The sequence below is a fragment of the Peromyscus maniculatus genome, chromosome 3 (assembly GCF_049852395.1).
Source record: "Peromyscus maniculatus bairdii isolate BWxNUB_F1_BW_parent chromosome 3, HU_Pman_BW_mat_3.1, whole genome shotgun sequence".
Taxonomy (NCBI): Eukaryota; Metazoa; Chordata; class Mammalia; order Rodentia; family Cricetidae; genus Peromyscus; species Peromyscus maniculatus.
The window spans coordinates 37,733,749-37,746,648 of record NC_134854.1 but is presented as its reverse complement, the minus strand read 5'-3'; the positions used below and the strand labels follow the sequence as shown (position 1 = coordinate 37,746,648).

Sequence of the window (12,900 nt, the reverse complement as noted above, 5' to 3'; positions counted from 1 at the left end):
CTTCACAGCAGCAAGCATTTATTTTGAGTTGTATGCTTGGCTCTGACCTCACCCAGGCAGCAATGTGTGGTTCTAATCCCCGAATTTGCCCAATCTTCATTTTCTGGTCCTCTCTCAGCCTATGTCATGGTGGAACAGCCACATAAAATAATATTCCCCTTTACTACCAGCATTGGAATGCTGCTTTAAAAAATTTGTTTCTAGGTTTTTCGAGACAGAGTTTCTCTGTATAACAGCTCTGGCTGCCCTAGAACTAACTCTGTAGACCAGGCTGGCCTCCAACTCATAGAGATCCACCTAACTCTACCTCCCGAGTGCAGGGATTAAAGGCGTGCGCCACCACCGCTCGGCAATACTGCTGTGTTTTAAGAAAACAAATTTCATAGTAGCATTTTTTCAGTAGAGAGTTCTACTTAAATTTTTTATGAATTCTTTGATTAATACAATGTGGTTTGATCATACTCATCCCAATTCTTCCCCTTAACTACTCCCATATCTGCCCTACATCCCTATGCCTCCAGCTTTATCTCCTCTTTCCTTTCAAAAACTGAAACTCCAGTTTGTGCTGTCTGTATAGGTGTAGGACAATCTATTGGAGTGTGGTCAACCTGTCAGTGGCCATAGCCTCCCACTCCCCAGAAACCATCAGCTGTCCTATAGCTCCTCAGGTAGGGGTGGGGGGCTCACAAGTCCCTTCCATTCCATGGTGGAATGTTGATTCGTGGGATATTGTGCAGGCAACCACAGCTACAATGAGTTCAGGAGTCCAGTGACCCTGTCATATCCAGAAGACACTGGTTCACTCCAGTCTTCCATTTGGGTTTTACTCTCCCCCGCCCTCTGTTCTGTGCCAGCCCCTGAGTCTTGGGGAGTGGTGTGGTGTAGACGTTCTATTTGTGGACGAGCACTCTTTAGTCTCTTGTTCTCTGCACTTTGAGAACAATTAGTTTTTCATCTAGAATCTTGCAGGCAACTCTCTCAGCAGCCCCTAAGAATGTCCCCATCTCCTGTCTTCAGCGTCACTTTCCTGCCTCTTCGACTCCTGAAAGCCCGGGGAATTGAACACTGCCCTTCACTTGCCTTCGTCACTTGCCTTTGCTGACTTTAAAGACTTCACATTATGAAGCTTATACAACTGAGTCCCCACAGCTTGACTGTCCACAACTCCTCCTCATTTTTCTTCTCTTCTCTTTCTTCCTTTTTTCATCACTGGGGAATTAAAACAGACCCTCACAATGCTAGGCATGTGCTTTACCACTAAGCTGTATCCTCAGCCCTTTTTACCTTTTGAGATAGGATCTCCCTAAATTTCCTAGGCTGAGCTTGAACTCACTCTGTATATAGCCCAGGCAAACCTGTGATTATCTGGCCTTGGCCTCTTAAGCAGCTGTCATTACAGGCCTGTCTTGGGTTTTGATAATAACGATCACCTATATTAGTTTTCAGCATTTGAGGTCAGTTTGGTCAAACCCACCAACTCTGCACTTGGGTCTAGGGCAAATGTCCTGTGGTGACCACTTGGCATTAGAAGTCTGAAAATGCTTAGACCATGCTAAGGCCACCATTTTCTAAATGTGTATCACGTGAAGAGTCATGAAGATTAAGTATGTGTCTATAGACCACGTCACCTCCAATCACCTTTCTCTATGCCTTACATCACCTTGCTTTCTTATCCTATCAATGCCCCAAAACTTATCCTTGGGGAGGCACACACGAGACTTGGCTGCCTCCCTCCATGCTTGGCTGGCTTGGAAATTAACCTGGTTTTGAAGTACTTGCCTGTGCAATGTGGACCAAACTGGCCTGGCTCAGTACCACTCCCATCTCCCAATCACGACCAGCTTCTATTTGCCATGGTTGTGCTGTGTAGACTCTGTGTCCATAATGCACTTCTCTGGGGGAGCCCAGCCCCAGTCCTGGGCCTCTCTGTTCTCCCAAGACTCCTGTACTTCCGGGCCCCCCTTCCCAAGAGCTGTACTCAGCACCCTGAGTATTGTTCAGGATTGCCTCCTGCACGTGTCTTTAGACACCTGACACATAGTCCTAAACAGACCCGTTAGTGCCCTCCAGGGCTCTCCTCACATCTGCTGCTCATCTGCCTTTCCTGTTTCCAATCAGTGAAGTATTAAACCATCTACCAGGTCCAGTCTCACATGCTGTTTCCATACCACTAGATCCCTGATTCTGGACCTCACATTATTTGCTTTTACCTCAGTTTTTGCTATAGCATTTTAACTGCTTCCATTTCCAAAATAAAATCCATCTTAAATAGTGCTGAGGTATCTTTTTCTTTTTGTTTTTTGAGACAGAGTTTCTCTGTGTAACTTGGGAGCCTGTCCTGGAACTCGGTCTGTAGACCAGGCTGGCCTTGAACTCAGAGATCCGCCTGCCTCAGCCTTCCGAGTGCTGGGTCTAAAGGCGTGTGCCACCACCCGGCATGCTGAGATGTCTTTATCCTTCCACATAAGCTGTGAAGTCCTTTGTATACGTTTTATTTTGAACTGGTAATTGACTGAGGCCTTGCTAAGAATGTGCACGCACTTCCATCAGCACTGCTGCCCAGCCCTGGAAGGCCCTTTTTAGAGCTGCTCCTCCATTGTCTGCACCCCCTTTAGGCCATGCATACATTTCCCTGGTGTTGCGTTAGCTGCTGCTTCTCCCTTTAACACAGCCTGACATCTTTTCTGCTCAGGTGGAACTGCACTTATTGCTAAAGGCTCGAGGAAGATGTCCCATCTCAGGTGGAATGTTCTGGAACTCTTCTAGGCAGCTCTAGCAGGCTGCCCACTTGGAGTTCTTATCATCCTCTGCTAAGAATACATTTGCTTCACTCCCCGATCTCCCCTCATTCTCCCCCACCAGGTTGTGACTGCACATTCTCTTAGTTACCTCCATAGTCATAGTAACAGGTGAGATGCCTGGACACAGGAGGCACTTCACAGAGCTGTGGAGTCAAACTGAGACCACAGAGGCCCCTCCCCAATCACGGTTGAATCCAGGGCAGGTATCCAGTCACTGTGCCTCCCAGCCCCCTTTCCCTCAGTGTCTTGAGAGAGCTGGCGTAGGCCCTCATTCCCATGGGTTATACTGAATAACTTGTATGGAAAAACGGCTTTCTTTTGTCATAACAGAGACTTATCCTCTGGTCACTGGGCTCGGTGTCTCCATTGATAACTTCATGGCCCTAGTACACTGCATTTTCCTGCTTTATGCCCTAATTTTGATTTTCCCTGATCAGTAAGTAATCCATGTAAAACAGACACTTCACAGAGGTGGTGATACATTTAAAACCTTTTTTTTGGTAGACATCTTCAAGGAATGACTGTGATAGAGTGTACATGCAGATATTTCTATCAGTATAAATCACTAGTAGGCCAGTTATACAATTTGTGAATAATATCATCTTCTGTGTTAAATCTAATCCTGGATGATAATTACCAAGATCATTAAGAATTGGGAAGTATGTTTCAGAAAAAAGTCAGAGAACTAGCTTAAATGAATACGGTGGTGAGATGCTTAGCCATGCCTGCAGCTGCGTGAACTGGGTCAAACCAGCACTGAGACGTAATTCAGTGTGGGTCACACTTACATGGCCAGCTGTGGAGAGTGAGTGTGAGCTTTAGTTGCTGCTAACAAGTCCAACTGACATTTTCAAGTCCCAGTCCAATTAAAGCGAGGCAGTAGCCACAGGCCTGCAGGACTTCCAGTGGGAATGCGGACTGCTCTAGGCAAGCATTTGGTGCCCGGGCCGTAGTTACGAAGCTGCCACCTACATCTTGTTTATTTCTGTGGAGCATACTTTTTCTTTCCTTGAGAATTTTCACAAAATGTTAGACCTGAGAAAATTCATTTAGAAACTGGAATACTGTCTGAATGTAATCTCATGACTGTTTCATAAATAATCACAAGCAGGTTTTTTAAGAAAAATATTTCCCATTAAACATGACACATCACAGAGTATGGAGGAAGGAAGATCTGAAGATCTGGATAGTTGAACTGCCACAAATCAGGCTGGGAAATACCCATGATGCCAGTGGAGCCTAGAGTCCTTAGGGTCAGAGGGTCTGCTACCAGCGGCTCTTTCTAACGTAGAAACGGTTGCATTTGTGTGCTTGGCTTAAGAAGAACTAAATAATACCCAGGAGGCCCAAGCATCCATGGGGCAGAACTCAGCTAGCACAGGCTCTTTTGATACCCCACATGCAATTTTCCTATAATGGGCACACTAGACTGGTCCCCCTAGAATGTGATGCCTCTCAGATTCTCATGAACCTTAACTGTAGCCTTATTACTTACAAGGTCTCAATTACAAATGTTCTCCAGAATTCTAGCAGCAATTAGACAAGCTACTCTGAAATAATGCATTATACATCAGTTAAAAACATATGCAAACCAAGGATCATTAGAGAAAGATAATATTCATGCAGATTTACAAACCGTGTCTTTAGGGTGGCCCAATAAGTAGAAATATGGGGACCCATGCTTGTCACTTTTCATGCACATGGAGAGACTGGAAGGTACCATTCCTAAAGGAAGGGGAGGAATAGCCTAGGACCAATCATTAGAATTTACAGAACCAGTGACAAAGACATTATTACTGTTAGAGTCAAGATTGCTTAGTATGTTTAGAGCAGTTGAATAAAAATTATCTAGGTAGTAAGAATAAAAACTTTAAGTAAAGCTAACCCTATTAGGCATGCAGCAAGTGAAATTAGTAAAAGACCGAGCTATATGTATATTTCAAAAGTAGACTCTTTTTTTTTTTTTTCTCAAAATACCGAGGGCATCCTGAGGTGCTTTTAGGGAGGCACAAATGTGAATAAAATTTGAACTGGCAATGCCAGAAGTCTTACAATTTTTTCACATAATAATGGATGTCTTAGTGATAGAAGCTGTCATTTGAGAATCAGTCATAGCAATCGTTTCTAAATTTTAAGAAATCCTAAGATACAGACATGGAGTTCCCATGTTCACATTTTTATTTTCTCTAATGTTCTCATAAATTCTTACAGTTCTCACCTATAACACCCTGCTTATACATATTCAATGCAGTTGACTTGCTGGATATAATTCCTTTCTAGAAAAAAATATAAAGCAGAAAAAAAATATAACAGCACCTTGTCCATTCCACCCTGCCGCCCACCTGCTGTGGCTGCGGTTTTGAGCCAGTCTTTAAGATCACTTGAATCAACCTACAACCTCTTGGTGTATGTCCAGCCGCAGGCGATGGGCTGCAGTTCTCTAGCTAATCATGGGCACCAGAAATTCTGGAATATTCAGGTCAATGGACCCCAAGATACAAATGGCCAGGAGAGGCCCTACCATGTCTGCTCCTGTGCTCTGTCTTGATATGGGGTGAGAGATGGGTATGGGCTCACTATGAGGTTAATGTTATCCACAGCACTCAGTCCGTGGGACTCAGACCTGCTTTCCTCCTCTTTGCCAGAGTCCTGATGACATTCCCGTACACACTCAGCTTGCTCCCTACACGGGATCTGGCTTGCCTGTCCAGAATGAACCAGGACTCCACACGGGTTTGAGATTACGTGATGGAGGTGTTTTGTCTAGCATGCTGTGCTCATGAAAGGGGGAGGAGCCAAGGAAGAGTGCAGCAGGGACCTGCCTAACACAGTGGTTAAATACAGAGAAGAACCTCTCTGTGGTCAGGAAGTCAGAGCTCGACAATGAATGTCAGAGTGGAAATTAAATTCAGGATTTACTAATCGAGTTTGCCATTTAGTCCTGCCAAGAAGCAAGTAATTTCATGTGGAAATGATCAAGCTGCTTCAGTGTCACACAGAGAAGGCTCTTGCTGGGTTTCAAACACGGCCTTCGCTCGGCTTGAAAACATATGTGCCAGCTAGGAAACTGCAGGCCCAGAAGGGGAGAGAAAAGGGCCAGGAATGTGGTGGAAGCGCAGGGCTGGGAAGGTGCAGTGGGAACCGCAGTGAGAGCTGAGCAGAGCTTTGACCCTGTGCTAGAAACGCATCAGAACAGGCCGGGCTCAGCTCTAAAACCCACTGCCCTGATGAGCCCAGTGTCGCCGTGAGTTACAGAGAGGCCCCCAAAAGACTGGGGATTTTTTGAGATACATAAAAGCGGCTAAGCAAGGCCTGAGCCATGAAACAGTTACCAGCTGTCCAGTGCTGAGCTTGTGTTTGTCCTGTTCATTTCCTGTACTCTAAGCAGCATGTTGAAAAAATAGGTGATTCTCAAAGTTTAGAAGTTCTCTTACAATTAGACCATATAATTTAAGCCCGGAGTAAGGCATTATATGATTTTTATCTTTGCTACCAACTGAAGAAATTCAGTTTAAAAGAAACATTAGCAAGTCTTAATCAGGACAGGACATCAGAGCCAGGGTGAAGGCAGAGTTTGTGGCTAACAAAAATCTAGGCTTATGGTGGCCAGGAGAAAGCAGGGCAGGGAGGATAGTTCCCGGCGTGAGAAGGGCGTGGGCACTGCAGAGCACCGCAGATAGAGCGTCACAGATACCCTCCCTTACACATTTGTTTCAACCCTAAGATGCGCAGCACTAAGGCTGAGCTCTAATACAAACAACGGGCTTTGGCAGGCCCAGCATTCATAAAAGAACCACTGTGACGGCCATGTTGATGTGGGGGAGGTTGTGCCCGGCGGGGTCAGGAAGTATGTGGGCAGCATCTGTACCTTTCTCTTGAACTGTCTATGTGCTTAAATGCAACTAAAAAAAATAATTTAAGGTTGGGGTACAGCTCAGTTGGTAGACTTGTCTAGCATACATAAAGCTGCGTTTGATCCCCAAAACTATATAAACTGAGTGTGGTGGCACATACTTGTAAACTCCACATTTGGGAGGTGGAGGCAGAAAGATCAGAAGTTGAAGGTCATCCTTGCCTACACAGCGAGTTCAAGGCCAGCCTGGGGTATATGAGACCCTGAATCAAGAACAAAAACACTAAAAGATTAAGTCTAGGGGCTAGAGAGAGATGCCAGCAGGTAACAGACCTTGCTTTGCTGTTTGGAGACCTGAGCTTGGATCCTGGCTCTTCAGTAAAAAGCTAGGCATGGTTCTGTGGTACCTGTAACCGCAGCACTGTGTGGAGCAGAGGCAGGGAATGCTTTGGGGCTTGCTAGCCAGCTTTGATCGAAGTAGATCCACCTGTCTCAAGAGACTAAGGTGGGTCAGGACACGGGATGTTCTCTTCTGGATCTAAACTGTACACACACACACACACACACACACACACACCCCTCACACACGTGACTATCACATACACACACGCTCAACACAGTATACACATACACACACCCAGCGGCTAGGACTCACCGTATTCTGGTTTAAAAATGGCCTCTGGCAGGTTTCTGGCTTGGGGAAACCAGTCCAAGTGCCTGGAAGAGCTGCTTTGTGATCCAGTGTTTGCTGGCTGTGCAGTGGCTAGATCTACCATGAGTGTGTCATAAGGTATTGCCTTTGCTTTGAGCACAGGAAAGCAGGGCTTTGTTGGCAAATTCCTTTATGAAGAGCCAAACCTCTTCTGCAGTGTCTCTATTTCCGGACCACAGAAAACCAGACAGTGGTCAAAGAGCTTTGAGGTGTGTAGTTTAGGGGTTGGAAATTCATCTGGGATCAGTCTCTCGGGCTGTCAACCACTGCACCAGACTTCACAAGCAGCATGCTCAGATTGATAAGAAGGCCGGGGACAGAAAACACAGTGAGAGGAAAACTTAGTCCCCTTTCATGTCTATGTTTCAACCACTAAATCTAAGAATGGGAAGTGACCCGGATGGGCCAGAGCATGTGGTGTACACAGGCTCCTCCTTCACAATGGAGCAGGAAGAGAGAAACCCAGCAATGTCCAGGACATGAAGGCCTCTGAATGGGCCGGACACACTTGAAAACAGAGTGTGTGGGCTAGTGAGATAGCTCCCGGAAAGGCGGCGCTTTTTGCCAAGCCAGCAAGCTGAGCTTGATCCCCATATCCACAAGGTGTCCTCCAACCTCTGCAGCCAAGGCCTCACACCGGCCACACAAGTGCTCTCCTACAGCATTATAACCTTAGACTTTCTCCCTAACTCTTCATTTTGAGACAGGGTCTCCCTGAATTGCTCATGCTAACCTTGTGCTTGCTTTATAGCTCTACTGGGCCATAAACTTGTGGTTCTCCTGTCTCAGCCTCCAGCGTAGCTGGGATTATAGGCCAGGACCACCTGTGGTTTCCATTTCCCGCCTCCAACTTCCCTGCCATGTAAGAAACAGTGTCTGGAACGGGGGACTTCCTGAGGTCCAGTCTGCATCTCCAGGATTTAGGAGTGTTTCCACTGAGCTAGCTGCCTTTGCTCTTAGACTTCTGTGGTCAGGCTCAGCTTTATGTAGAAGCAAGAATCCCCAAGCATGCTCTTCAAGATGGATGCTGGACAGGAGGAATCCTTAGCTTTTCTAAGATACCCGTGGGGATTCTTCTCAAAGGGGCTTGAGAAAGATTCCCCTTGGCTCACCGACCTTTCAAAATGGATGGGTATGGCACTTTTTTGGTAGGGTTTTTTTTTTTTTATAGTGTGAAGTCTAACAGGTGGGGTCTTGCAGATGGTGTCGGTGTGTGTCAGTAAGTCCCAGGGATTGCCTCAAGGCTGCAGAGTGATGCCCCTTCAGGTGCTTCATCATTTTCTCTTACTCAGCACAAGGTGTTCCTGAGTGATTTGTGGAGGTGCCCATGGGAAAGGAAGATGCGCTCAGCCATGGATGCCAGAAGACGAAATTAGATTTCAGAATTTATTACCGAGGCAAACCACCCTTTGCCCTGTCGAAAAGGCAGGTAAATTGGGCAAGGGCAATAGAGCCACTCATGGCTCCCCTGAGCACCATCTTGGGGCAGGAAGGGAAGTGATAGTGACTTTCCTTTTGCCTTTCATGAGAGGCAGATGAGCATGTTGAACCCCAGCACCTGGTGACAGTTTTGTGGTTCCTGACCTGGCTGACAGCCACACAGCCATGAATAGTAAATGTATTAGATCAGCTCTGATTCAGAATTCAGATCAGGTCTGGGAGGAGGTTCACCCAGACTCAGTAAGGCCTTCCTTCAGAGAAAGCACACGTTATTAGCAGGACTATTACAAAGGAAACGCTTAACAGACCAAAGAGGCCAAGTGCTCTTCGAGAATTCCTAATGCTCTAGAAGTGCTTATTAAATTCCATGAATAATTAATAAGCCTATTTTAATGTTTTTCTTGAGAGCAGATTCTCGAGGGCCTTTTCTTCAGCTGCCGTTTCTGTCAGAAACAGCCTCTACATGTGTCCTCCGTGTCTGACTGTCAGCTCCCTGAGGGCAGTCCTCAGTCTCACCTTCAGTGCCTACAAAGTGCCGTGCACATAGTAGGTACTCAGTAAATCTTGGACTAGTTGAAGACTGATTAATTAACTGTCAATCCATGACATTAATTCCAGGATCTGTCCCACATACAATATTTAGTAAAGACATATTTCCTGGAGTTTATCTTTGGTTAGGGAGTGATAGGCAACCCGGGAAAGTGACTACAAATAAGAATATGAAGACATGCTTACGATGCTTGTCAGTATGTGTCATTGAGAATCCAAGGAAAGACCAATTCTGCCCACAGGTGTTCTGATACGATTGTCTTAAGTCACTGTAATCATTGGTTAGAGGGAAACTTTAACTTAACAACTATTTAGTCCATGTATTTCTTCAGGGGCAGCTACTGACTCAAGAGGAGTCTCTTCCCTCCTCAGAACGGTTTCATTACACCTATAGAATGCACACAATTTTATCTGTCGAGGGCCTGTAATCGAGTCAAAACCTTTTGAAGACACAATTCACGTTGAACGTGCAGGTAGAAGTATATTTCAGACAATTGGTTGTCTTTCCCTTCACATGGACCTTGGGTGCTGCCAGGCTACTCACAGGGGGAATTCTTCTTCATCCTATCAGTCCTTTCAGTCCTGCGTGGGCTGCTCAGACCACCTGGTCTCCCACTGACGTCTTGGTGTCCTTCCGTGTTCTCCACATGAAGAGTTGCCGTTGTTCTCCAGGGAGTGAGCACAGCAGAGTGCCCACCAAGATTGTAAAGCATGTTTACTTCATTCGGAACAGCAAACAGACCCGAGGGAAACGCTCCACTTTGGTGTGAAATATTCTGGGCTTTTCTTTTTCTTTTTTAATCCAAGGACACTTACGTGGACCTGGGCTCTGGCTGGGTGGTTTGGTTTGCAAATCAAGTGTGTGTTCATTGTGCACACGGGGCCTTGACTGTTAATGAAGGACACCTGTACTTCAAAGCAGGGAGCTAATTTGTATAATTTATTCCTGGGCAGTTCTACAGCCAGGATGCATACTTGCCCTTCCTCTAACCTCTTTAGGTTTAATTTGAATAGCAGCTACCCGGGCTGCAGAGTACACACTTTGGGTGCTCACCTTTCCGTTCTCAGGGGGCAAGGGGGAGGGTCTGTATTCCTGCCAGTGGCTGAGAGGCTTGTGAAGGGATGAGGCATTCACACTTTCCGCTCAGTTTATAATCAACAAATTCTTATCCTGAGGACTACACTTGAAGTGCCTATCTCTTGAGTTTCTCTTTCAAGGACTTGACTGTAAAAGCGACTCTTCAAAGCCCTTATCATTTCCAACTCCCTCTGCGGCTGCTCCACAGCCTGTGTTCAGCGCAGCCTGTGCCGGGGCCCTGGCTCTGATCTGGCTGAGGTGTCACCTGGCAATCTGGTTTATTTGCCGCCTGTTTATTTCCTTCCTCAGCTTGCTCGGAGTCACGCCGATTTGGGTTAATCAATGATCTGACAGATTGCGCTCGCTGTTTTTTTTTCTTTTCAATTGTACCTGCATTTATCTCTGTGTCACAGATCAACCTAAGAACTCAGAGCTCCAGGTCTGTGTTTCTCTTGACTGAGATCAGCTTTTCTTTGACAAGTCCCCAAGTCCAGATAAGAGTTCCATTTCAAAGCGGCTCTGTCACTAGCAGAGGGAGCATGGGTGGGATGGCTTAAAACCTGGGCCCACAGCCCCCTAGTCATCTCATCCCGTTACCTCGTTCCTAGGCCAGCTTAAGCCTCAAGGGTCCCTGAGAGGTTAAGCATGCCTCCTTTGGGCTCTGATAACTCCATGACCTCTTAAGGAGTGTGCCAAGTTTAGGAACTTGAAAGGCAAACAAAGGAAACATGCAGGCTTAAATTAATACTTGACAGGAAAAATGTCATTTTCCTGTGATGAGGCTATTGCTAGTCAAAGTAGATTATATTCTTGATTCTATCTCTTAGTCAATGCAAGTGTTTTCTTATGTTGTTACTTATTGCCACCATCCTGTTCTTGGGAACATTTTTATTAAAATGCATTCCAGTTTATCTTGAACTAAAAAAAAATGGTTTCATGATACACATGATACAGTCTATTTCATACTGATGCTGGAGAAATTGCTTCACCATGGACACTGTGTATATTGAGATCATTTATGCAGCCATAAGTGTAGCCTTGTCTTTGGTCTGCTCCTGATGCGGCAGAGAGTTAACACAGCAAGCCAGGGAGCACTCTGCTCAGAAATGCTGGCTTATGAGGGTGGCTCTATGCTGGGAACATGGCTGTAAATCACTGCTATGCTAAGATGAGCCTTGTGCTGAACGCTGAGCATGGCTCACTTTCCTTAAACGGCTGATACAAATGACGCGATTGTATTCAACATCTGCTTTCCTTCCAGGAGTCGAGAATTTTGGGATGTGCTAGGCAAGGGGGGTGCCTGCATGACCAGCCCCGGTGAAAATCATGTGCGCTGAGCTGCTAATTGATTCCCTGGTCCACTGCTATATTTTTGTTGCTTGGGGTAAGATGCAATCTGGGTGACATCGTAGGAGAGCAAGTGTGAGCATAAGAGGAAGTCTGTACAGCTGACCTGAGCTCATGGGAGCTCACTGACTCTAGACCAACAGCTAGGGAGCCTGCCTGGGACCCACCTAGGCACTCTGCATGTGAGTGACAGTAGTGTAGCTTAGTCTGTTTGTAAGGCTCCTAGCAGTGGGATCAGGACCTGTCCCAGCGCTCTGCTGGCTTTGGGAACCTGTTCTCCATGCTGCATCACCTCATCCAGTCTTGATACAGGGGGAGGAGCTCAGGCCTGCCTCAACTTGATGTGCCATGCTTTGTTCAAACCCATGAAGGCCTGCCCCTGTCTGAATAGAGACAGAGGAGGAATGGATGGGGGGGGGGGTAGAGAGGAGGGAAGGGAGGGAACAGGAGGAGAGGAGGGAGGGGAAACTGTGGTTGGTATGTAAAATAAATGAAAAAAAGTTAATTAAATAAAAGAAAAAGAAACAGAGGAAGTCTGTATGTTGATGCCTCCAGAAACTGCCTGAATTTTCTTTCTGTTCCATAGGAGTCTGCTATGAGTCTGTATAGCTGTAGTCTATGTCCCAGAAGTCACCCAGGGAACCTTTGAGCCCTGCCATTAGTTGTTAGGAAAACCATTTGATGGCATTATCATCCAAGGTGTAGACTTGATCCTCAGTCTCCTCACTCCTCACGCATCATTGCTCACAGTTCAGCTTAAATGTTCCTGAAGAGCTATGGTCTGCTTAGTTTATATTTGTTTGTTCTTCTACTTCCCTGATGGGCATCACTTCGCTCTGACTTTTTCCTTTCATTTCATCACATCTAAACTAATTTTGCAAATTCTACATCTTAGAGGAGTGGCTAGTAAGTGCCGAGATCATCAGCAAATGTAACTGGATGTTTTAGAAAAATAGACATACAAAGCGGGATCTGTAATATCACAGTTGCTAATAATATTGATATGGAGTCCCCTGAAAGTGTGCCCATATATTTGAAAGATTCTCTGTATTGGTTATTTTAAGAATTTAACTGAACCAGCTATTTTGTTCAAGCCCATGAAGGCCAACCAGCTCCTATG

General features: G+C 45.9%; 1 protein-coding gene across 12 annotated transcripts in view; it reads right to left on the bottom strand.

Moving 5' to 3' along the window:
• The window catches only part of Magi2 (membrane associated guanylate kinase, WW and PDZ domain containing 2), a 1,445,964-nt gene that overhangs the window by 41,809 nt on the left and 1,391,255 nt on the right, over window positions 1-12,900 (bottom strand). For 4 of the 12 annotated variants that reach the window (XM_076566332.1, XM_042272916.2, XM_042272918.2 and 1 more), the window contains one exon: window positions 4,438-4,526. The exons of the other annotated variants lie outside the window; for them this stretch is intronic. In XM_076566332.1, the coding sequence (XP_076422447.1) occupies window positions 4,438-4,526 (89 nt within the window). The remainder of the gene's footprint in view (window positions 1-4,437; window positions 4,527-12,900) is intronic. 12 annotated transcript variants of the gene reach the window in all.